Source organism: Poecile atricapillus, chromosome 1, assembly GCF_030490865.1.
Source record: "Poecile atricapillus isolate bPoeAtr1 chromosome 1, bPoeAtr1.hap1, whole genome shotgun sequence".
Taxonomy (NCBI): domain Eukaryota; kingdom Metazoa; phylum Chordata; class Aves; order Passeriformes; family Paridae; genus Poecile; species Poecile atricapillus.
Genome location: NC_081249.1, coordinates 170,788,740 through 170,815,779, shown reverse-complemented (window position 1 = coordinate 170,815,779; position 27,040 = coordinate 170,788,740). Strand labels below are relative to the sequence as shown.

General features: G+C 37.5%; 1 protein-coding gene across 4 annotated transcripts in view; it reads right to left on the bottom strand.

Annotated features, from left to right (window-relative positions):
* TECPR2 (tectonin beta-propeller repeat containing 2) overlaps positions 1-27,040 on the bottom strand; it is a 42,482-nt gene that overhangs the window by 14,906 nt on the left and 536 nt on the right. For 2 of the 4 annotated variants that reach the window (XM_058829125.1, XM_058829126.1), the window contains exons 2-18: positions 25,686-25,834; positions 22,321-22,605; positions 22,079-22,207; positions 21,526-21,657; positions 20,437-20,594; positions 18,974-19,286; positions 18,064-18,196; positions 16,326-16,790; positions 14,750-15,750; positions 13,232-13,415; positions 11,299-11,472; positions 8,978-9,158; positions 7,485-7,626; positions 6,011-6,251; positions 5,181-5,270; positions 4,107-4,340; positions 340-488 (exon numbers count right to left, since the gene is read on the bottom strand). In XM_058829125.1, coding sequence (XP_058685108.1) covers positions 340-488; positions 4,107-4,340; positions 5,181-5,270; positions 6,011-6,251; positions 7,485-7,626; positions 8,978-9,158; positions 11,299-11,472; positions 13,232-13,415; positions 14,750-15,750; positions 16,326-16,790; positions 18,064-18,196; positions 18,974-19,286; positions 20,437-20,594; positions 21,526-21,657; positions 22,079-22,207; positions 22,321-22,554 — 3,960 coding nt within the window. In that variant the 5' untranslated portion in view covers positions 22,555-22,605; positions 25,686-25,834. Of the gene's footprint in view, positions 1-339; positions 489-4,106; positions 4,341-5,180; positions 5,271-6,010; positions 6,252-7,484; positions 7,627-8,977; positions 9,159-11,298; positions 11,473-13,231; positions 13,416-14,749; positions 15,751-16,325; positions 16,791-18,063; positions 18,197-18,973; positions 19,287-20,436; positions 20,595-21,525; positions 21,658-22,078; positions 22,208-22,320; positions 22,606-25,685; positions 25,835-27,040 lie in introns of those variants that run through there. The other 2 variants (XM_058829128.1, XM_058829127.1) reach the window with 2 other exon arrangements.

The window sequence follows — 27,040 nt, the reverse complement described above, 5'->3', positions numbered from 1 at the left end:
TGCATGGTTACAAAGCACTGCATGACAGGGAAAGTCCCTGAATTCAGGCAGAGCACCTTAGCAAGCATCCCAGACTCAGAAGGGTGAGGACAGAGGAAGAGGGAGGCAGGCACTTCAGCACCATGCCACTTAAGCAGAGCCTTCCCACACCCTCTGCTCTGTGCTGTTTGCCCATCCAGCCTCTTGCTCAGCACACAGAAGGTACTCAGGGCATAGCTCAGTGCTACACTCTACTATAAAACCTGGCTCTACTGTTTTCCATGAATTCTAAAATTACTGTTTTACTGTTTAGCATAGAGCTAAACCACCGGGTTACAAGAATTGTAATCAACATTTTACCTGTATAGGTGGCTCAATCATTATCCACGCGGGAAGCATCAAACTTGGGTTAAGAGGTTGAGTTCCTACGCGGAAATAAATGCCACCATTGGTGTCACAGGCCCAAACATGCTGATTTCCACAGGTCAAACTGATCAGCTTTACACCACCTAATAACAAAGAGATTATTAGCAACCTGGCATATTCCTTTCAAATTCAGCTAATAATCAGAACTCGTATTTAGACTTCATTGTATTAAACAAGCTTTAAACACAGTTGCATAGAAATGATTAGAAGTTAATACAACTTGTGAGAGAATAAAAAAAATTGCTGGATACAATGAACAAAACTAACAGGTAGTGCATATGTGAGAAATTTCTCTTCCAAATCTAAAAATAAATGTTTTAGTCATAGGATTCATAGGAGAGTGCAATTTCTAAAGCATGTTATAAATACACTATTACAATACCCAAATTCAAGCAGGGAACCATTCTGTGACAATTGTTATCAGCGCCTAGACAAACTTTCACATGACCTAACATGAACTCTTCTCTGTAGCTGGCCATGCCTGGAGACTTATAAAGGTGTTGATCTGCTAATACAGTCAGCAAAGAACATTCCTAACGCCAGCATTTCAAAAATACGGGAGCATATGGGTTATGCATTTCAGTGTTAACATACCAGTGTCACATCTGTAAATAAAGGAACTAATTTTCAAATGGATTTATATTCACCACTGTACATATTTATTACACCAGTCTCAAATGTGGCAGCAGTATTTTAACCCTGTCAGCACTATAAAAACAAAGCTGCTAAATTAGTGTGTGTTGGAATTTTAGTATGGTTTGTGTTTGAGTTTAGTCTAGATTCCTGCAAAGACAGTAGAGATGCACACCTGGTATTTTAGACTTAAAAAAGAACTGCTAGTTAACTGTCCACTGAAACTCTTACTCTTTCACATTCATTTTAAAATAGCCATGTGATGTAATATATCTAACATTTGATTTCCTTTTTTAACCTCATGTTGCACAAAACAAAGCTATGTAATTAATGGAAAACAAGTTCCAAAGAAAGCAGGACTCAAGCTGTACAGATCCACTACAGAAGGACTACTTTGGTCAGACTCCAAACTGAAGACTCTAAAAATAGGCCTTGCTGGTTAACTGAACATGCCAGTGCTGCTTGGGATATCCCATTCTTGGTAATAGTTCTGTTTTCAGGGATGTGAAATTTGGCAACTAATCCTTGTAAAGTGCATCAGACACAGCATTCCTTAAAGAGAGGCATGGAATTTTATCCCACAGAGTGCAAATACCAAGTATTTATTTCTGCAGAATGCAATATTCCCAATTGTTAGGGCTTGCTGGGGAAAAGAACAGGAAACAACAGGACAACATAGCTTTATCTTTTAATCATCTGTAGTGGTAAACAGAACTCATTAACCAAAATTATTTAGCCTCCTGAATCACAGGAACAGAAATCAACCTATTTCATCCCAAAATTTCCTTTAACCAGACAGCTTCATATAAAAATCAAAATGACAAACAAAAACTTCTACTCCTTGGGATGAGAACATCTATAGCAACTTTCTTTTGTAGACAGAGGCTTGACTTTGAGCTGCAAAGCCAAAATCTTACTTAAAACCTCATTATTCCTTCTAATGAAGTATGACTCAAAGTAATGGCTTTGTCACATGATACCTCAGCTGTTGAAGTGTTCTGATCCAGACAAGTATCAGGCACTCAAACACGGAATCACATATCACCTACTCGGCATAGCTGGTATTATTTACGTCTACAGTACAATTTGATATTCAAAAACACAGACCTTATGTAAATGTTTTGGGGTTTCTCCCTCCTCCCACTTACTGTTTGTATCTTAGGAGAAGGTCATGTTAACCACATTCACTAACTGTTTTAGAGCAAGTAGCATGAACCAGCAGCATTGTTTATTGTTAAAGCCTAAAGGTCATTCCTACTGTGTTTAGAAATCTTGATGGTGATACTGGAACACTAATCAAAATAATCTACTGGGTGCTATTCCCAGTACATAACGTAAAAGGCAAGATCTATATAATATTTCAATCTTAATGCTGGTAAACCCCACCACTTCCATACAGAATTCTGAACTGCATTTTACAGAAAATTGCTCCCACCCTTCCTGCTCTCCGCACTTATAGTCCTAATGTTTCTGGAGTAAACTTAAACATATACTTGAACAGTAACAATAGGTCTCCAAATTCTTCAGCCCCATTAAAACAAATAAAGGCTTTTCTATTATAGCCATGGATATGCACTTGTTAAGCAGTGATGTACCACATGCAATTAATGGAGAGAAAATGCCTAAAACATTTTCACATTTCAGTGTTAATCCACAGTGACAGGTACAGCGGAGTGTTTGAGTATTTCCTGACCCCAAATCTCTTCTATGCCACCATGGGCCACAGAGCTGACAGGAACAGCTGAATACTGTAAAGGCCGAATTTCTGAACTGCTGAAGGTATTACAGTCAGCTACAGGCCAGGTATTACAGTCAGCTAACACCAATTACACTGATTTCCTGTATGAATTCTTTTGAGATTTTCAGACAATGGCTAGAAGTTATTTATATTTTCAGTTAAACAGTTACTGTCTAAACTGCTGGAAAGCAGTGGTTCATGAGAAGAGTTTCAAATGACACTAAGGAACATGAGAAGGACGAAGTGGCCAAATCTATCCTGGAGGTCAGTAAAAGGCATCAATCAGTGTTTAAATAATGGTACGATGAGTGATTTGGAACCAATTCATCAGGTCTGAAAAATAACTGGCATACAACTGACAAACAGGTTAATTTTAAAAGACACATTTTAGAATTTTTCTATCAAGTATTATAAACTATACAATAAAATTGTACATGAGGCTTAAACTCTGTCAGCTGTGTTTGCCTTTCCTTAAACCTTAAGTTAAAATTGCTGGTTCTCAGACCAGTTATGAACATTGCCATAAAAAATGGGAAAACTGCAAACCAGTTGAATTATTTTTAAAATAGTGAGAGAATGGTGCATAATCTCAATTTCTTTTATCTTCACCTGAAACAGGAATGCAGATTAGCACAAAGGTAAGAATGTTCTAACTGTCAGACTATTAAATAAATTTGATTAGAATATTACTCATGAAGCTGGAAAATAACCTGATTTATAAATACCCCAGAGCCAAACTCCAAACTGTAACTACATTTCAATGATCAAATCATGGTCAACCACCTAAGCAAACGAAAAGAGTAGCTAACCAGCATCACATTCTAAGCATTACACTTAATTATTACATCACAATCAATATGAACATGAGTGTTATCAGCTGCATCACTCATGAATGGTGCAATTCTTGGAGCGTAATTATTCCTTGACAGGATGCTTTGATGACTTTGCTATAAATGAGTTTAACCATAGAATTCAGACCTTTGTGCCCTAGACCAGGTGATTACAGCTGCACTGAGGTACAAGAGCCAGACCAGTTAAAGTTTCTGGAGCTCCTGCACAGCACCGTGTCAGGCTGAACCACCTCAGACTGACCAACTGCAAAATGCACTGAACACACACAAAGTATCTTGCAAACAGGAAACTTGTTGTCTCCAGGAAAAGGCTAAACAGAACACTCTTTGAAAGCCACATCTGTTCCTGTTGTTTAACAATCACCTGCCAATAGGTACTATTTAATCCAGTAAATGTTACATTCTGCATCAGTAAACGGAAGATATTTCTGGAAAACATGGTGTGCTAAGAGACTGTCTACTCAATAGAAATGTCATACCTAGCTGGGAGAGATCCAGTTTGGTCCAATGCATCCCTGTTGGGCAGCTGGAGGAAAGTGTTCTGATAAATATCTGCCCGAGACTATCCAAGCCCCAAATGGCATCCTGGCAGGCAGAGTAGTGCACCATTTCAGCCTCCGGTGGCAGCTGCACCGTAGAAGGACGAAAATGAGGATTCTGATCACTGACACAAAACAGATCCTTGTTGCTTTGGCACAGCCACAAAAAGCTTCCTATGGAAAGGACACTTCTGTTATTAAAATAATTCCTAATCCACTCTGAGAAAGCTTACACATCTACTTTTTCTGAAAAAAATGATCACTACATTTGAAGGCAAAACTAAAGCTTCTTGGCTATGTTCATAGGATAAGGCTTTGAAGTACAAATACACATCCTAAGCCCTTATTTAGGCACTGAAATACTCCATTTCTCAAATAAAGGAAGTAGTAAGTGATCTCATTTGAAGAAATGTTTCATTTGAAGGAACTAATAGAGAGAAGACACATGCAACAGTGCACTATCACCTCTCTTTATTATTCTGCTCTTTTTTATCCTTGATAATAGCCTTTGAAAAGCAGCATTCTTTTTCAGCTCTAAAACACATTTTTGCTACTAATGCCAGTGTACTTGGAAAATGCAATTGTTAGCTATTGTAACCAGCAGTTCAATTCCCTGACAGGGTCTCACTTTTACCAATAATGGGCAATTTTGCTGCAGTAACTGCACTGACAGGAGAAGCACTTGGTTAGTACAGGCATTTCAGCAAAGCATGCTCTGAAACCTTCAATTACAAATTCTGGCAATTCATGTTCTGGCAGTTTAGGAAGTTGCTGCTCCTGAGGATCACCCATTTCTCTGTCATATGCCACTCCCCACCATAGTTAAGAATGAATAATACATTATTTTAATCTCCAGTAGTTTTATAGATGTATTTCCATCCTACTTCAACTACTTTAGATCCCTGCAAACAGAAAAGACAACCAAAATCTGAAGTAATGCAGCCTATTTAATTACTTACACTCTGTTCTGTTTAAAAATCAGATATTATATGCCTGCACTGTTGTTTTACCAACCTTCTTTAGATGAAGCTGGGGAAGCCAACACAAAAATCCATTTTGTGGCAGAAGCAGTACCACGAGGCACAATATTATTCCAATACGTGCCTTCAAAGAAAGAACGAGTGGTATTAATAAGAAACTTAGTTTTCTGTTAAAATTTGTTATTTAAAATTTAAAAGAAATTATATTGCCATCAATTAATTATTAAATATATTTTAGACAAGATTTTCTATGAAAATCTTTCAAGAAACTGTTGTGGGGAGTGGGAGCCTCCTCCTGACACCTATGTAAACACACAGAGAGAAAACTGGGAATGCAGAAGAGGATAAAGGAGAATATTAATGGTCTTCAACAAAGGACCAATTTGGTGATGAGGTGAAACAATATCCTAGATGTATTGTTAGTGTTTATCAGAAATTAGAAAATCAGAATTCTATTTTGAGAACTGTAGTAAGCGAAATAAAGCAATCCCTCTATTAGCACTGTAAAACCATAACATAGATTGTCACACTGATCGTGAGCCAAACTCCACTGTGCAAGATAAACAGGATCAGCATCTTAAGCTTGTCTTCATATCCCAGAGAAGAGACACATGTAGGTGTTAAAAGCAGTAACTTTTGCACAGTTCACTGGTTGACAATGACTTTTCCATGAAAAATATTTCCCTTTAAATGAGAAAGTATTTAAGACCAAATGCTAATGAATCATTTAATTTAATTTTTAAAAAAGTTAAAGCTGCCCTGACTTGACATGGGTAATTTCTATGGTGATAGAGCTGAAGTTAGTTATTTCCTTCTGTTTAATATTCTTAACTTTAAAAAATTAAGATGCAAAAGCACACCAACCTATTAAGTTTCCCTTTGCTACATGGAATTCGTTTTTGCCTGAAGAGATCCAGACTCCACTGCCATTAACTCCAAGGAGGCTGGGTTGACACTGAAGCTGCTGTGACCAAAATGCCATTCGAAGTTTGTCAGCCACCTTCTCCACAGGTGCCTGAGCTGCTGTTGCCACAGTGTGAGTTGCCTGGATTATGGTCTGGAACAGGCTGCACTGGTCAAACACTACATAATCAGTGATGCTTACCTGGGGGAAAAAGAAAAAAAGTGCTCTTGATAATTAGTTAAGCTGTGGAGTGATCTGCACAATCTTTCTCCAGAAGCTTTTTTAGAAATATTCAAAGTGTAGGAAGGGAAAAATAAAAATAGTACATTTAGAGTAATTGTCTTGCTAATAAGCCACAATCAGTATTAAACGCCACCTTACAACTTCCTTCTATCCAACAATCCATTTAGAAACCTGCATTTTAAGACAGCCCTTTTTTTTAGGATGTCTCCCTCTAAAAACATGCCAAGCTCTACAATCGAGGAGGTGAATTTTCAGTTTCCCAAAGGAAAAGAGAAACTTGCATAGTGCAGCAATTCAAACCACATGACAAAAAAACTTGAATGCAATACTCATTTGCAACTACCTCATGGACACTTTAATTCACAGTGCAGAAGGAGGTCTAAATAAGCAACTGCATCTAAATAAGCAATTGCCATCTAGGTTGGCAACACCTAGAATGGGATGAAATGCCTAAGAGCACAAAAAGAGCAGCAGTTTGCCAATAACCTCAAAGCCAAGCTACTCATGATGCCCACATGCAAAAAGGGATTATACATGCACATGGACCAAAACTCCAAGGTAACGAAGGTAGGCATATAGACAAATTTTCTGTAAGACTGTTTTTGTAGTCTCTTCTTCCCCACTTCTGTCTCTGAAGAAAACAAGAAAAGCTGGAGAAACAAGAGTAAGGAATTCCCAATCAATACCAGACAGTACTTGAAGTAACCGAGTTGGCTTCACCCACATGAACTGTGGCTGAAGCAAGCAGCTCCACATGGTTCAAAGAAACCTCAACTGAATGGAAAAATGTGAAACACAATTATTTTTCATGGTGACTTATTATTTATTTTCTCTAGCTAAGTAAAAAGATGGGCACTGGAAGAGAAGAGGTTGCATTCAGCCGCCAGACTAGATGCTCTGACTCAACAGCATGTCCTATGACCTGGCAGAGCATTTCTTGTGTTCTTGAAAGCTTCTGCAATGCTGCTCTGGATGACCATGGGATGGTTTTCATCCCCTCTTTATAGCAGACACAAAAAGAAGATTTCAGCCATAGCCACACGGAAGTTTTAAATATACTGAAGCAGGTGTACTATAAAATATCAAGCAATTAATGGATTTTATTTTTTTTTTAGCATCTTGTGGGAAAACAACAAAATAATGAACCCAAGGCAAAAGACTAAACTGAAAGCAAAATAAAAAAATGCCTACTTGCCACCAATGGTTATCATCTCCTTGTGGTTTCTTTGAAACTATACCAGTCCTGAACCAGAGATTGCCATGGATATCCAAAGCCCATAATGTCTGCTGATCACCAAGGGTTATGCACACTGGTTCCAAAGCTTGCATTTCACTGGAAATGCAAACAAGTAAAAATGTTAAAAACCTGAATTCAAATTTATGTTAATGGTATTTTAAGGAAAGTATTAAAACACTGATAGTTTAACACGGTTGAAATCCAGTGGGGCAGAGCTAAAAGACACATTTGACATTACATTTTCAGTTATTCAGTACTTTATATTTTGTTTAAGTAAAAAACATTCAACAACAACTACAACAAAAACCATGAGTCCTTCAAAGATCACTCAAGATTTGAAACTTGGATACATAACAATAAAACTAAACAAGCCCCATTTTGTTCAGTAAATAACCAATCAAGAGCAGTGTTCTTTAAGCTTTTGATAAAACAGCTTCATAAATGTATCTCTTCAACTTCAGACCCATTCTGAGAACAATACCTGCAGTTCAGGGACCACAAATAGAAAACTCAACTATATGACAAAGATAAATGCTGAATTTAGGACTGTAAGTTTCCTGCATAAGTAAACAATTTTCAAGCTCAGAAAGTCAGCAGGGTTAGGTGATCATATCAGACACTGAAAAGATAGCAAACAATGCTAGTTCTTTCAGATAACCTTTCTTGATAATTTAAGAACAAATAGTGACTGCTTTCTGCAATTTTAACACAAAGCTCAAGAACATGAAATGTACCTAAGGTGTAGGTCAAGCAGGTATTTTCATTAAACGAACTCATTAACGTACAAGCAAATTTCACATTTGAACAAAGACACAGTAGTTTCTCAGACTGTTCAATAGCCAAATACCAGGCTGGGAGGTAGCACAAGTTGAGGTTTCACAATAGGATATTCAGTAGATAAAATCACCTGACCACACGAACTTGAATTTCTTCCTAAACTTGCACCAGGCTGATGTCACAAGAGACACTAAACTCTACATTTTCAAAGCCAGCAGTAGAGACTCAGTGCTTTTAACTTTATCACAAAGGAGCTACCGTGAGCATAGGATCAACTACAAAGCTAAATACCAACTACACAAAATACTTATAAAAATCTGTGGCTGGAAGTGCAGAAGTGTTATCCAGCTGTGCGGATGACCAAGAAAATGCATACATTTAACTCAGGGAAAAGAAAAAACAAACAAAAAAACCTCTCAAAAAAAACAGAGAGCTCCTTAAAACCATTATGGCAAAGATTAAAGAAGCAATATTTAATAAAAAAGTCACATCAACAGACATTATAAAGACGTTTTAAAATTTTTTCTCACTCGGAAGGAAGGACAGCTAAAATAGATATATGTACACACACACAGAGCGGCATATAGACACACGAGTTCAGGTAATACTTTTTCAAGCATCGAGGAGTTCCAGCACAATTATTTGTGTCATGTCCCATGGGAGTTATTACCTGACAATATCACTCTTCCACTGCTCTCCTTCAGGACAAAAGCTGCGCACTCCCTCCCGGTACAGCAGGGCCCGCTGCTCGCTCAGAGCCCACACCACATTGTTTCTGGATGCGACCTGTGACAGTGGATAAGGGCAGTCAACCTTTACTGCTCGGGCACAAGGACGATCCACACTCAGGCCTAGAAATCAGAAAATGAGGAAATTTGCTTTACAAATTTTGGCTTTTTGCAACAAAAGGAAAGAGATAAAGCAACTTAATAAAGGAAAATGCAGAAGGGAATCTCCTTGACATCCTAGCATTTGACATTTGATCACAGCTTCCTTGAGTGACTTTTCTTTCTATAAACTATTAATAATTTCCTCTAAGATTGCTGACCTTACATTTTAAAAAATAAGACACTACATCCTTCAACATCCTCCACAGTGCATGTCCTGTCCTGTCATTTCTGTTCCTTTTCTCCCTCTAGTGTCAGCACCAGGAATCTCCATTTATAAAACCTCTACCAGAGCTGACAGAGCATCAAAGAAAAAGCCAGTAATGGAAGAACTTTTACCCAAAACATGCCAGGGAGAGAAGCAACCCGATCTGAATTGTGACAGCAGAGCAATTACAAAAGAGCATGCCACAGTGTGTAGTACTGAAAGGAACAGAGAGGTTCTGGTAGATTTACAGGCAGTTTGCACACATTTCTACATCTAATCTACAGGAACATGTCTTCTTTATAATTACACTGAAGCTTGATTTACATGTATGAAACTGCACGTGAAGCATCTCAGGAGATACAGCTTTTGCTTCACCTCCTCATGCTGCCAAAGCCAGTATGTACAGACTCACATGTATGATATATTCTAGACTAACAAGAACAGTCATTTCTAAAACTGTGAGCACACACTTTTGTTACAAATGTTACACTAGACAGTGAAGGGAATGAAAAGATCTTGGAGAAACAATTTTCACTGGCTGCCTCTCATTAGAAAGATAGATATACTGAGAATTTATTTTTTGCATCAAAAGACAAATTTGGAAGCCTAAGAACAGCAGAATGTATGCTGATGTAATCAAAACACTCTCTCAAAGGGAAGACCATTGATTCAAACCTCCACAGAGCCCTGTATGATTAGCATCCAAAATTTACTCTCCGTTACCACTACCCATGCCTGTTGGCAGTATGCATGTGACCATGGGCAAGCCACTTGATCACTCTGGGACTACTACACATAACTAAAAAAATAATTTTAGTAGCGTATCTTTGAAACAGTGATGTGTACTTGAAACAGTTTTCTTAATCACAAAAAATTTTTGCCTGGTGCTATAGTAACCAAACCTAAAAGAGAAAATACAAGACTGCCAAAATCAAATGAATGGTAAATAAGAATTTTGATAGCCACTCAGACATGCTGTCCTGTTTCTGCACACCTTATAGTTTCCCTTTAACCCAGTCCTCTTCTTCATTCACCAGTAATTCCTTCATCATGTTATTGGTAATTTTTCCTTAGTAATTCAACTCTATGTGCAAGCCCCACACACCTGAGAGTCCTTGATATTTCTCTCCCTTAACTCTAAAACTAGTACTGCCATCCTTCATCCTAGCTCCTTGCATTTAGCCTGAACACTGTTTGCATAACACCTTCCAAATACATCCTCTTCTACTCACTGAAGAAGTCAAAACTAAGGCATGACATCAAATTTGCCACTACACTACCCCTTTTTCCAGTTTGTACCTCATTCACATCCAGTAAGAAGGCAGCTCCAGATTCCTGCTCCACAGCCCATTCCATTCCCCCATGGCTTTGCTTTCTCTGTCACATAAAACACATACCACTTGTCTATACTTCCAAAGCACTTCACAGTCTTCTGCCTCAGAATACCTTCCTGTCATTATCAAGTGGTAACTCTTACCTTCTAGAGATCTGTGCTTTTCCAAACACAAAGCTTCTACTTTTCCCTATTCTGCCCACTTAAGACTGAATTGTTTCAGTGCACCATACCACTTTCAAAGCAAGGATATTATTCTGATATTTTCCACAATCCCTCTCCATTTATCTCCATCCATCTCATATTTTCCCCATGCCATGTATTCTCTGTACTGTATGTACTCCACTTGGCATACACAAAACAAGTGGCCATGAACTGGCTTTTCCATTCCCTTAAACACACAAAATCTCACAACCGTTTCCAAGTGTTTCTCAAGATAAAAAGGTTTCCTTGTGCCCTGGCTGTGGATAAAAGTTTATAGAAAATTGCCATCATTCTATAGACATGAAATCTAATAATCTCAGCCCACAAAAATTCAAAGAGCCTGCAATTAATTCAGGTACCTGTTTGCAGATACAGATCTCCATTTGTTCTGATAATCCAGGCAGTGTCATCACTTAGAGCTACAAATACAGCCTGGGGTAAAGCCTCATACCAGTGCCGTTTTCCTTTTATAGTTACTTTTCCACAAGCAAAAGCTTTGTTAGTCTTCTGTTCAATCTTCCAGAGAAGTGTCCCTGTATGAGAAAGAAAGAACATAGTAGGGCTCAGCAATTACTGCAACAGGCACAGGTGATGTCCTAGCAACACCCAAATTAATAGAAACCAGTAGTATTAAACAAAAATGCAAGTTTAAAAAGCTCTTACAATTTTTTTTAAAAAAGCAAGACCAGAACAGTAACTGACTTCTAATATATAATAATATCTTAAAAAAGAAAACCAAATGGAACCCCAAGCTTAACTGCTGGCTTCTACCAGAACTGTACAGTCATATTAATTTCCTTTGAATGATTCCACAAAGTTGCATTCAATTCCATTTTGACATGTTGTGGTTAACATGCTCCCGTATTAATACACCCATGGAAAACTGTGGATGCTAGAAACTTCCACAGATTCAGTGAAAAACTGGATGAATTCCTGGAACTGAAGGATAAGAAATGCAGAGAAACAACCTTTTGCTCAGGCAATCTGAGCCACCAACAACTGCAGCCTGAAACTACCAAGGGCAAACATGACAGATGCTCATGCCTTTCACTCTTCTGCAGGGACTTGCTGTTGGACCACTCTAAAGGGTAAGATACTGAGCTGGATGAACCCACACTCTCACCTACTACAAGTACTCTCAAATTGTTTTGGCTATAGCAAAGCTCAGCTACAGATCAAATAAAATTTCTTTCTTCTTAAAATAACAGAAAGTCTTCCCCTACAGAGATTAGGGAAGATTGACGTGCTTTTAGAGATCACAGGGAAGAAAAGTAGTGGCAAGGCAGGAGACAAAGAAATTAAAATGGCTGAGAAACTTTGTATTTTCACTCCAGTCCTGGAACAATCTGTAAGGCCAAAAGTGACGCAAGTTTATAACCAAAACCTGCTTATTTTTAATCCAACATAATCCTCATTCACAATCATCCAGAACAAATGCATATTCAAATGTACTAAAACTTCAAAGTTTTTTTCTTCAGTATTTAAAAAGAAATCAAATCAACCAACCCACGCATACACAAAGCCGATTCTACATTTGCAAGAAAAGGAACTTCAAAACCGTGAATCACAGAATGGTTTGGGTGGGAAGGGATCTTAAAGATCATCTAGTTCCAACTCCACTCCCAGGGCAGGGACACCTCTCACTGGACCAGATTGCTGAAGGCCTCATCCAGCCTGGCCTTGAACACTTCCATGGATGGGGAATCCATGTTTCTCTGGGCAACTTCTTCCTGTGCCTCACCACCCTCACAGCCAAGAACTTCTATAGCTCTGTAACAAAAATCAAGGTTTTGTATAGACAAGGAGCCCTTCTCTGCCTACCACTCAACTGCTGCTTCTGAAGTTAACTTTAATCAGGCAAACGAATGTTGAAAACCTCCCAAAATGCAATGTGAACTTGTCAAAAAGACAGTCACTTAAACTAGAACATGGGGTGCAGAGGTAATGAAGATGCAGTCATATAACTGTGATCACTTAAAAAAAGCAAAAAAGAAATCCAAACCAACACACTACTTTTATGTGAAACAAGCCCTAAACAACTAAGTTTCTTGAAGAAATTGATTTGAAAAAAAAACCAAATAATAAACTGCCTATGTGGAAATTACATATGCACTCAACTGTATCTACAATCCCATAAAAATGACAAGTTTCATCTAATTAAATAATAACTGATATTAAAAGAAAGCAACAAACACAAGAAATAAACAACCAAATAGCAAAAACAAGGAAAAATGCCCAAGTTTATCCAAGTTTTCTATTTACAAGGCAACAGTGAAGCAGAAGCCAACCCACCTGAGGGGGAAACTGCCACTTGCTGGACTCCATCCTCAAACTTCTGCCAGCGCAGCCCAGCTGCAGGAAGGGCACTGCAGTACAGGCTGCCTCGGTAGTCCAAGCACCAAATATATTTTTCTGAGACAACCAGGCTCAGGATGCCATAACCAGGACCAGAGTATCCCATCCAGCTCTCTGCAAACTAAAAACTGTAGAGTCAGAACAGTGTCAGGTGTCTTCAAATTGCATAAGAAAATGGGTATATAAGATCAGCTCCCACGGTTTGATTTAAAAAAAAAGCTAAACTTAAGTACTTTAAACAATGAATAAATTTGCCTCGTGTAAAATAAAACTACATCTGTCACTGTTCTTTCTCTAAGGAGTATGTGCACAATGAGACTGCTAGAACAACAGTTTTAGCAAAAAAATAAACTCCTCCACCCTGCCATCCATCTCCAAAGAAGGAATACAAAGAAATGTACAGTCTGCTGGTAGTCCAGGAAATTATTCACTGTCTAGGAAGTGATGAGCCAAGGGAACAAGACAGCTGAAGGGCAGAGACAGCTGAATATCCAACTCCAATACTCCTTGCATGGTAGAGGAGCCACATCTTGCAGAAATTTGGTTTTCAGCCTGCCCTCTTAAATTTTGATTACTTGCATGAGGTGAACTCAAGCACTGCATACATTACCAGGGGGCTTTTCTGGACATGACAGAGTATAAGAATACTATAACCTGAAACTAAAACCTTCTGCACTTTGGGCTGCAGCTGGGACACCATCAACTTATAACTCAACCTTTATGATTGAATATTTGGTTGATCTCAATACAAGGCTGTTACAAATCTAAAAGAAACAAAATTCCCACCCTACAAGAACTGCATTTCCTTCTTAAGACTTCTGCTAAAAGTCACAGCAATTCTGGAATGTTTTCACATTTTACAATTAACTTTAGCACTTCTTTTTTATAGTGTCTATGAGGATTACCCACAAAATAACGATGAAGGAAAGAAAAAGGAAACTGCCAACGTTCTAAACAGTACTTACTGCTGGCTAGGGGGCAAAGACTAATCCTTATTCTGAGTATTTACAGGTAAAACAATCCTTAAGCAGAAGCCAGCCATGTGAGATAATTAGCATTAATTCTCCATGAAGTCAGCTGAATTTGGGAACAGCTTCACGTAGAATTTGGACTACTGGAGATCCAAACTAGCAGCAGCATTTGAGCGTGACTGGGTTTTACTGTTCACTCTTTAATGGATGGGTTTCTAACAGCATTTTTGTTGAGCTGGGAATAATACAGCCAGAACAGCTTCTTTGCATTGCAAGCACACATCACCCATTCTGAAGTCAGATACATCACATTTTTTAAGAGTTACAACACATACTGTTGTTTGGCTTTATACTTGTGTATTGCCAAGTGAAAAAAAAAATTCTCTCCTAAAGATGTAAAGGACAGTAATTGCAGGAATGCTTCTTTTGAAAAGCTGTTTCTTTTTAAGGTTAAAGGTACTTTAATTAAACAGAAAAGAAATACCTGATCAGATTTTAACAGCACCATTTCATCTAGGCTTATCTTGGCTACATCCTGTGCACCAGGCACAGCACCAACTTCAGGCATGCTGGTCTCCGAGGATGAATATGGTAATCCATGTCCATAAATATCCTCTTCATCACTTGAGGCAGATTTTTCAGTCTTACTTTCATGAGTGTCTGCAACCCTTTCAGCAGTGCTAGTACTACATTTAGCATTGATTGCACTTTCAAAATTCCACCCAGAAATGGAACAGTTATCTGAATGAACATTGTCAGAGATGTCACACTGGAGCACAGAAGGGTCTGAAAGAGCACTGTGGATTAGAGAGAGCTTCTGTTCGTCTTCCCCACCAGCTTCACCACTTTCCTTTGGTGTCAGGGATGTCTGGAGACCAAGTATACTATCACATTCCAAAAACATCTGGTCTGTAAGGTCTGGATCTTCAGAAGATTTTTCAGTATCCTGCATCTTCATTTTATCCAAGTCTTCATCTATTTTACACAATGTAGGAAAATCCTGCTCCTCCTCCTCCTCCTGGCTCAGCTTTCCTGGACAGCATTCATTGCTTGCAGAAACCACAGCACCATTACATTCACCACCAACACTGCTTGTCAAGTCTTCTGGGAGCATCAGAGGAGATGCAGATGTCAAAGTATCTATAATAGCTGAAGTACCCATGCCACTGTCACTGTTTGGAAGTTTCTGTAAATCAACCAAATCTCCATTTTCTTCATTAATTAATACATTTGCTGACTCAGGAGACTGTAGGACACTGAAAGTTTCTGAACCATTATCTTCTTGCAGGATTGTATGGGACTCCATACTGAACATACTTTCCTGATCTGGAGATCCAGTACTCAAATGATCAATGCTGCCACTCATTATGCTGGAAGTCACGGAAAAGGAGTCTGCATTCAAGGAATGTGGACTGTCACCAGAAAGCTGACGCTCATAAATTGGTGTGCCTTCCAGAGAGCTGTGGTTTCTCCTTGTCCCACTTTCTGTTATCACACACACACACGTGAAAAAAAAGGAGAAAAGTAATCTTAATAAAATCTGTTCAATCCCAGTACCAAAGAAATATTTTTAGAACTGGAGGAAGAACAAAGCTAAATCTATATTTTAACCATACTGAATTTTTTAAAACTTTAATAATAAATGATACATATAAAGCCCCCAAAAGTCTTAATACAGTAAACAATGAAAATTATTGAGTACTCAAACTACTTCATCAGACTAAAGAGGATGGCTAAGAAAGGCACTGCCAGATATTCTGAATAGGAATTACACAATTCCAACATAAAACTGGACAGAGTCCACTGTATGCTCCCATGAGAACTCAACGCATGTTTACATAAAGCAAAACAAAAGAAATAAACTCCAAACAGATCTAAAATAACTTCATCAATTTATCACTTTAAAAAGAGATTTTAATCTTAAACAGAAATGGCCCACCACAAGCCCTCAACCATTTCAGAAGCACAACAGCACAGTATACATGAAGCCTGACGAACACACTCTTTCATGTAACATGCTCTAACAAATGAGCAGTTAGGGAAAGCTCTGCCTGACCTACCCTGTTTCTTCTTTTTTTTCTTTTTCACCTTAATTGGCTTTACAATAAGTTCTTGATCAAAATCTTCAGAGCTGATGGTGCTGAACCGTTGTGAAGAAAGTTGACCTTCTCTCTGAGCTTCTGGAAGTTGGTCTGTACACATCATAAAGCTCGAGCCACTGTCCACAGAGTTCACAGAGCTGCTCCTGCTTCGTGATTCACTTACTACAGAGCAGCCCCTTTTCCTGGTTTCATTGCTCAAGTCTCCCACTCTATCAGAACTTTTCTCTGATAGTGTTGGAGTTTCCAGATCATCTTTGACTGAAGAAGCAGTGCCATTTTTATCACCAGTAACTGAAGGGGAAGTAACCATTTTTTTTTCTGTTTCCACTGAAGGGCTGGATGATACAGATGAAACTACTGATGATGGGGTCAGCAATTTAGGACTCGTATCTGTTAAAGGATTTGACAATTTTGAATTCGCATCTGAAATTGTCCAAAAGAAAAATAAAAATATAAATACTAGCTCAAGTATAAATACTAGCATCAAGTGAGCAGGAGCATAATTTTAGAGAGTATTGAAAGAATATTTATAAATAAATAAATTCTAAGCTAACAACATTTAAAAATAAATACTTGTGCGCTCACACACACACACACTATAAACTTCCTGCAAATTAATCTACATGAAAGCACTTCCCCCAAACCCTGTATCAAGCTTCTATCAGCAAAATTCTGAATTTATATGTATGTAAAAAGAACAGCACAGGTCTGCAGCTTGGAAGATCCAATTGTATCACACACTGAAGTGCCATCCTGTATCTTTAGTGTCTTCATTCAAATATTCAGTAGCTTGAAAAAAAATTCAAGGAAAAATACCAGATAAATCACTGTAGTGATCAGAAGAAAATATACTTCTTCTAAAGGCTCCTTTCAAACTGTACTAGAAAGTCGAGATTAAAATAATAAACAGTCTCAAAAAGTTTGTGAGTAAAGAACTGCCTAAATGACTACAGCTACTGCCAATATGCAATAACAAGAAAGTTAAGTTCTTCAGCATTCAATGAGACTTCATAGCATATTTATTAGCATTTTGCTAATACAAAGCTAAGATGGAGTATTTAAATGCATCATTAGTCCATTTTAAGGAGTTCTAGTAACATAAATGTTTAACTCAGATAACAACAAGTATGAAACAGTTTAATTATTTTTGGAATTTTAGTGAGCATTCTTTGGATTTATTTGCCAATTTATTTTCTAGGAAGGCTGAGATTTCCCCTGGAATGTGGCTGGTGACAGGTGGCACAGAATCAACATATTCAGGTATTGAGAATGATCCGAAAGGGATAACCATGATCAGGAATCCAGACTGCTTTCAGCATCATGGTTCAGAATGAGCTCTCAAATGCACAGATTAGAGATGCCTCCTAAGGTTAATGCTGATCCACTCTCAAAAAAGGCAAGCATATTTAATTTCTTAATGCCCCCATTCTCACCGCAGCCAAATGAGAAGCTCAGATAAGCAGATAAAACAGATCTCTAAATATAACCTATCAGAACAAATGAGTAATTCTACAGAACCTGGCAAATTTTTGCAATAATCTGAAGGATTTTGTCTGAGGTTTGGTTTGTTTCAGTTTTGTTGGGGTTTTTTAAATTAAAAAAGTACAACAGGCACCACGTTCCATGAGGTGCACATTACTTTATACATACTAAATTAACTAATTTCTACATACTAAGCTTACTAATCTATACAAACCTATGGATGACAGTCCTTCAGGTCTGTTTGAAATTCTTATTATGTCTCTATCTCCCTTTAAGAGAAAAATCTCATTGTTGGTACAGGACACAGACACAATATCACCATATCCCTCCAAGCCACCAAGCAAAGCCTGTTAAGAGTCAAGAGAGGAAGAAATAATTAGCTTCAGATTAACACAGTGTTCGCACACCATGGTACTCTTAACAAAAGCATTTGCTGGATTTTAATCAACATAAACAGTTACAAGTAAAAGATTTTTATTTCATAAAAAAAAATAGAAAAAAAGAAACAGGAAGGAACCCTTTAACCATGATGCAGCTCAATTTTTATACTAATTTAAATTCAACAGATCTATTCTTTGTTCAACTAAAGGCAACTAAATATAACACCTTAGGCAATATATAATTTGGTGGCAGAAGAGTGCCATATAATACCATTTAGACAAAAATATACTACCTTGCATCCATGTTCATATGCATTTTTAAGACAACAAAATAGCTAACACTTCACTGTATACCAAATAAAAGATAATACATCTCTTTCAGACACCAAGAGTAGTAGAAGAATAAATAGTTTCAGGCACATTTTATAGGCCTAAAATATCTTTTTGCATTAATTCCTAGACTGTAGTTTCTGTATGTTTCACTAAGCATCAGAATTAGTTATGATGTTAACACCTCAACTGAAAGCTTTAAATATATGTAATTTTCACAGACAACATACTGAGCTACTTGGTGAGTATATCATTGCAATGACAACTTGAGAAGGGAGAAAATAAATATTCATTTTTTCGTTTTAAATAGGGATTTAAATCACAGCCATAAAATGCATAACCAAAACAGTCTCATGGCATAGCATGAACAACAACATGGAAGAAACAAAATATGCAGCCCCAAGATTTATCTACCTGGTTCACAGTGTCTAGCAAATAGATGCTGTATTCGTTCCAGGTCAGCACCCATCCTTCTTGGAAAAAGCATGAGACAAGCCCAAGGTGTTTCTCTGGAGAGCTGTAACTTCCTCTGTCAGGTGGTTCCAAACGAGGATACAGTTCAAAAGTTTTTATTCCTCCAGCAAATACATCTTTTAATATGAATGTGGCCTGAACAGTCCCATGAACATCAGACTTCCACAGACGAAGCCCAGGTCTGGCAGCAAATAGTGTCAAGTCACTTTGTTTACACAGGCCAGGTATAAAACATGCTCCAAATTTGCCAGTGCTAAAATGCAAATGAATTTCTTTTAGAAGCTATATACTCAACTTAGAAACAATTTAAAAACGAATGGCTCAAATTTACAACCACAAATTATCAAAAGTCTTTGATTAAAATATTCAGTCAAATGTCTGAAGCACAAATTTAGTTACAGTAAGACAAGAGCAGTAATTCCAAATAACAAGTTTCCCCGCAGCTTTCAATGTCAGACACTACATAAATTAAGCAAGTTAAATGACTCCTCCTAATAAGCTACACAGCCTTAATGCCACTCTGTCCATCTCAAAAAGATCCTACTATGCACTCTTCCTTCTCCCAGAATTAATAAAAAACAAGCAAAACACTACAAACTAATGCTAAGAAACTGACATCCTTTACTTGCAAGAAGCATGGAACAGACCTCAGCTGTTAAACCCTTCATTTCTCATACACAGAACACCATTACTATCATCCAAGAAAATCCTTCACATATAAGACTATTCCTCTTGCTATTCCTCTTACTATTCATATCCCTGGAAGATACATCATAAATCCTCTTTCAAGGGTGAATTTCCTCTCCTTAGAGATAGAGTCAGTCATGCTGTTCTATGACCAGGTTCTCTCTTCCTCACCCAAGAGGGGTTACGTAAGAGAAGATGCCAAAGCCACACAATAGGTTCCTAGTCTTCAACACAAATTTAAGTGCTTACATTCTCCCAATTAACTCACTTCAGTGAATAAGAAAAACAGAGGTAATGACTTGCTTTTTCAGTATCAAATAATTTTCAATATCAAAAGCTTTTTCAAATATCAAATACTGCATCACCCATCACCCAGACTTGATTACAATGCTTGCTCACTCCAAGTCACAGTAAACAAAGAGGGACTGCAGAGGAAGTTTGACAGTGTTTTCAGTTTAAACAATGAGAAAACACCTTAAATACTTTTGCCTAATAGAGTGTTGAAAATATGATTGTGAGATACTTGCAACCATATACTTTCTAAATAGGTATAATTGTCATTTCATGTTCGATCACACAGAGCTATTGTAATTAGCTTTTTATGAGCAGACTGCTGTGTTGTATTAATTTTTACTGCCTAGATCACTCTGTCTGTAATTCACTTTGAAACACAAGAATTAATAGATGAGCCTGCATCAGGATTTTATGAGGGTTACTTTTTTCTGGGCTGTGTTCCAACTTGGTTGACGGATTTCTCTTCTGTGTAAAAAAGCAGAGTCCGCTGTAAAGTAGAGACAAGCAGCACCTTCTGGTTGTAATCCAACTGGACAATCGAAGATGGCTCTTCCAATACAAGGCTGGAGTTGCAAATACCCTTTCAAAGACATACATAATTCACAAGAGTCAAACCCTCCTAAAAATACAAGGCAGTAACTAACATTTTAAAGGAATTTATAAACCCAAGAGAAAAAACAAAGCAAACAAAAAGCTTCTGAACTCCTGTTGCATGAAATTCACTTAATGAATATGGACTTAATTTACATAGGCAAGAGAGGAGTTAAATTGTGTGTGACACACTATGAAATGTAATTTCTCTTGGAATATTAGCTAATACATTTCTCTTTAAATCAATAGAAACTTTAGGAACTTTAGGATACATTTTCTTCCTTCTTCCCTATTGCCATCTCATACATTTATAAGACAATCATTACTTTTGGCGATTTCTGCCAAATCAAATTGAGAGACAGTCACAGATAAATCAGGACAGATGTGATTTAAACTTCTCTCCCATTTAGAAATTCAAGTTAGCATTAATTTTGTTGACATCTGAGGTCTCTATTAACTGACAAGATGTGAGAAAAATTCCATTTACTGGTAACATGCTAGTCAGCCAGCAGCACCTAAATGTTACTTTCATTCTTCACTCTTGATTGAGATGCTGAACAATTCTGGGAGAAGTACTTCACCAACAGAGCCACATCAGTCAAAAATACCCCTTCCAAACAAAAGAGAAGGTACTGGCTGAAAGCTGAAGAAAGATTTGATAGTTATTTCATGAAAAATGAGAAAGATCACTACTTCTTTTAAAATGCATTACTTTTTAAAAAAGATAAGGCAGTTGTGAAGGATATCCAGTGGTTGCCTTGCAGGGTGTGCACACACTGGGCCAAGTGTACACATACCAATAAAGTCATCCAACTAAACACATAACACTGAGCAATTAAGTAACTGCTAAATATTTAAACACACAAGCATCCTTTCAGAAAGCACAAATGTGAATTAAGGTCCCCATAACAAATGCTCACCTGGTCTAGGTCTAATGCAGAGTAGACAATTTTTCCTTTGTCATCTCCAGAGAATAATTTCATTCCGTTGGGACTCCAAGCTAAAGCTGTAATGCTACTTTTGTGGATGCCAGCAACATCAAATCTGCGAAGCTGTGAAACAATAAGAAAACAAGAGAAGAATGAGCTGAAGAGAAAATGGACGCATAAAGCCTATTCAGTGACTCCTAACTGGTTTAACTGGAGATGAAGTACAAAAGTGCGGGACCTTCTAAAGTTTATTTTGCACAGAAACATGTAACAATCCACACCCCACTCCACCAAAGAGATTAGCCAATTAGTACTCACGAGAAATCTCTCAGAAACATATTTGATTAAATACATCTTTTGTAATGCAAAGTATGCTTTAATATTATTGTTTTATCAGCTTAACATACGAAGCCTGAAACATATTCACAGCTATTTCATCAGGCAAGACTGGCTGGGTTTCACTCTTATAAAGAATCACGGTAACACTCTACTAGAGCTGGCCATACTAGACCTCCCAGAGATTTAGGCAAATGAAAATATTTACCTGTTTGTTCCTTCCAGGTAATGAAGACACAAGCTGGAAAACTGCAACCCGACCTGAGGCTGTACCAACAGCAACCAGATCATCAAAACAACTCAATAGCTTTACAAAAGTTATAGATTCACACCTCCCCTGTTGAAACAAACCATACAAAGAACTCACAGGTTAATGAGACACCAACAGAGAACTCAATTCTGAGCAACACAGCTTCATTGGAAGAGACAACAGTAAAAGTTAGTATTTACCTCAAAATTATATTTTTTCATCTGGTTTAAATGTCTGCAGTAGAGATAAAGCATTCCAATGCTGCTCCCCACAGCAATGTAGTCTCCATTGGTATCAAGTGCTGTGAGGTAAACCACAATAGAGCGAAAGCCTTTCTGGATCTTTGTAGGAATAGCATTGAGGAGATAATACAAGGGACAAAATTCCTTAAATATAACTGGTGAAGCCACAGATGCCATAGCAAGGATTTGCATCAGCAATTTTAAGGCTGAAATAAACACATCTACATGACCACGTAAGGAAATCTGAAAAACAAAAGCAAAACATGTGTCATTAATTTGTGTGGAAAGAGTAAAAGGTTAACAGCCACAATTCAGCAAAAAAGAAGAAAAAATTCTCAGATTTTGCTCTGCATAAAGAAAGAGCAAATTAAACTCTTGTAATGAATGTAACCTATTCTTAGAAGAAACTTTTTCTTACCAAAAAGTGTATTCCTTAAATTCAACTAACATAAGGATGCAAGATAACCACTAAATATGGGATAACCACTTTTTCTTGCATCTGTAAGCTTGTCAAAGTAGAGTTGAAATGCAGTGATTCTTTACATCTGCCTAGTGAATAAGCCATAAGGACTCTGACATGGAACAATCCATGTGATGTATTTCTTCATCTTTCTGCAGCCTCCACCCTCAATCCAACCAGTGCCCAAGAGCATGGGATATTCACTGAGTCAGACAGTGCTGCAAGATCAAAGCAACAGACTGGCATTTGTGCTCCACTCCTTAATGCCCCATAGCCCAAGAAAAAACACAGTTGAGAAACTGTTCAGCTGGAGCTACATCTGCTATACATTCAAATAACAACCAAAAAATTAGAATAATGTGGGAAGAAAGGGGAGAGTAAAAACTAAAGAACTCCTATTTTGACAGACACAGGAAAATATCCATGTAGCAACTGAATTTAGAAAGATAAGGAGAAAACAGGAAAAAAGTACCATATGTCCAGGTTTCTTTTAATGGATAAGAAAATAATTTCATGCTTGTGAGCAATACTGTAAATATACTTAGAGGACAATATCTAAGAATAACAGAAACAAAGAGTCTGTTTGCCTTCTACAACATAGTCAGAGATCATCACAATAAAAACATACTGGCACCTTCAGAAAAAGCTGATCATGAGGAATGTAAAACTATTCAAAAAGTTTAATTAAACCCAGTAATTTTTCTCATCACTACACCCTTGACAAGAACATTTTGCAGCAGTAGCTGCTGCTTCTCCTCATGGGTGACTTTGAAACATGGAAAAGAAAAGAAGCTTTCACTTCTTGAATTTTATTTTGCCATGAGCAAGTCTGATTAACAGAATGGTATGGAGTCTTGCAGTTTTCCAAGACAAGAATTTTGGATATCTGTAGACAGGAAAGTTTCTTATGGTTGTTTAAGATCTTAACATTCAAGATTTTCTTGAGAGTCAGCAGAGTTAGAACCTCCTTAGAGAAATAAAAAACAGAAATCTGCCAATTAAAGTCAGAAATGCTTCTAAATGCTCACAGTTATTCTGTGAAGTACTCCTACTGCAATTTGTGATATGTCCTATTGCATCTAGTTTTTCATTCTCTAAGGATGGAAATGTTTTTTGTTTGGCAGCTTCATAAACTGCTCGCAGTATGTATCAACCAAATTAAAAAAAAAATGAAAAATCTGCTCTAGTTTAGTATCTCCATTATTGTGAAAAGCTCTGGCACCTCAGTTTTCCAACTATTTCAGTTATTGTGCAAGAGCATTCAGCACACACACTTTGGGCCCTGCAACACTTGCTGTCAATATAAAATTCCACTAAGTCCAAAGGGACTGTTTGCATGACATTGCCTATGCATATCATAGACAAGCACACAAGAATAAAGACTTGTTACTAGGCTTATATTTTGTCTGCTACAAAAATTGCCAATAACTACATTAGCACCAGTTGTTAGATGCTTCTAATTTTGGTAAATTTTACTGCTTGATAGAGTTTAGAAATTAATTCCACTCTTCTCCTATGTTTACAACCTGTCATGGTGTATTTAATGAAATATCATAAAGACCAGCTAGTATGTGTCCAAACTATTTCTGAATGAAGAGTTCCTTTCAGAGATATTCACTAAGTTAACAGATAACCTTAGTGCATCATGACACTTCCACAATATTTTCATAAATCCCCTACTTCCTATCCTGTATTTTAGGTCTCCGACCCCTTCCTTCAGCATTTACTACCTTCTATCTACAGTCAACTAAATATAAAAAGAATCTATTGCTGAAGTCTCTTCTGCTGTTCTAAATGTGCTGTTTTGCCACTTTAGTAATTTTACTAGTCAAGGGTCTTCCTTTCTTTTCTCTAATAAAACAAAATCCAGTCTTTGTCCTGAGTCTCACATTTACTAATCTACCTCTGTCTAACCTCAGCTTCTACCACTAGCCAGCTACTGCCTCATGAATTTCACATATTTTGGTTTTTAAGTCCCCTTTGTTGCAATTTATACCTGTCACCATCCAAAGCTTCTCTTGTAGCTGGAACCACCTCACACTCCTCACAGATACTAGAGAACCTTCCAAGCCCTTGGAATTCATCCTTTCTTAGTTTCCACCACTTATTCTCCAGCTCAACTAAACCATTAAAAACAGAGTAACTGATAACCAGCTATGGAAATATGCAGATTTATATAATGCAGAAAAAGACTTTTCCTCTTTCCTCTACAATAACCCTATCTGCTACCTGATGTATATTTTGGAAGTTTACATTTAATTTTAAAAAGAAGCAAAAAGGAAAGTTTAATAAGGTTTTTTTTCTTCCCACCCACAAAAAAAAAAAAAAAAAAAAAAAGAGGAAGGAATTATTTCTTGTCACATACAAGGTAAATTTAAAACTGCTGTTAGGTAAGGGTTCTTACTCTTTGTAAAATTTATATACAATCTCTGATGGCAAAGTAGTCAAAAAAAACAAATTAAGATTTTGTTCTCTATAACCTATTCACCCCGTACAATCAAAAAAAGGGAAAAATTTATCAATGAACACTAATTTCTTGACACTGTACACAAATTAGTTTCATCCTGAGTGGTTTATAGAGTAACAAAATACTTCTACTGCTTGTGAAAGAAACATATAAGTGAAAACTCAAAACCATATTTTTATTAAAAATACTACTAATTAAGGAATTTTATCTATACTAACCAAATGTATAAGGGACTAGAAGATCTCCCATATGGCCTATACAGTCAAAACATCTGCACAAATGCCACAATTCTCTGTTTTTGAGCCTAAAGTCTTTAATTTAATCTCTCTAATGATAGTTATGTATCACATGTAGTCTGTAACAGCTTTAGGATTAATTGTTATCTGTTTTTCCTACCTCATTAATCTAAGGCAAACAGTGGATATAATCTATTTTCTCATGCAGATTTTGGAACTGGATGCATGTGTTCAGTCTGTATCAGCCACAGTTATTCTGAAGTACGTAACAGTCGTATAGGGAAAATTAGCCTGTGCTCAGCAGCTGTCCTGCAGTAGAGATAAAGTGGAGAAAAATACCACATCAAAAACAGTCACCAGAGTCCTTCCTACTCAGCTCTTAGACTTCACAAGTTCTTAAATACCGCGTTCAAGGCCATGCTTTGAAAAAATAGTTCTAAATTTATTTTTTTTCTGGTGTTAGGAACAGGAATAAGGCTCAATGCTGTATAACAGAAGCAACTAAAGTGAGAGATAATCCTGTGGTTCAACAGACAGGCAGTGGCTAAAGGTTCAGTGCCAGGATATGCCACAGATAGACTGCAGGAAACTAAAGCTGTCACTGCATTTCTGTGAGCCCCAGGGTCCTGTTTGTACTAGAGGGACAACAGCTCCAGTTTGGTTTTTTTTTAATCTTTGACATTAAAACTTGCATTTAAGTTCTTCAGAGCACAAACTCCCATATGACCACAGCTAAACACAACAGTCCCTGTTCTCAGCTAGATCCTGCCAACTAAAAAGGAAAGCGGTTTTCTTTTCTAATACTTCTCACACATTCAGCCCTAGAGCAGGCTGCCCCACTGTCACATCTCCAGAGCTTTTCACAGCAGAATACTGCCAAGCAGAGCAGAGAACACAAACACACACCCCGCCAAAGGAGCTCTGATTTCACGTGTCCTGCACACAGGCAAATGACCAGCTGGCACACAGGTCATGGTGACCTGATTAACAAACACTTGGCTTTACACAATTCATTAAATGTTACATTTTTGGTTCAAATGATGTTTGTTTTGTTTCTCTGTGACATAATAAAAAAAAATTAACAAAACAAAACAAAAAATCTAGATGAAAGAGGCGGAAAGGGTAGAAAAGGAGAAGCTACAGTCACTGCACATCCTTAAAGGGAGGGGAAAACTCAGCTGTATTCATCCTGATGGTCTTGTGACACCCTATGAAATCTTCACGGAATTCTAGAATGGTTTGGGTTGGAAGGGACCCTAAAGATCAATCAATTCCAACACTCTTGCCATGGACAGAGATACCTTCCACTAGACCAGACTGCTTTGAGCCCCATCCAAGTGCACCACAAACACTTCCAAGGATGGAGAATCCACAGCTTCTCTGGGCAACCTGTTTCAGCGCCTCGCTACTATCACAGCGAAGAATTTATTCCTAGTATCTAACATAAACCTGTCCTTCTTTCACTTTGACGCCATTCCCCCTTGCTTTAACCTCCCTCCCTCATACGTATTTCTT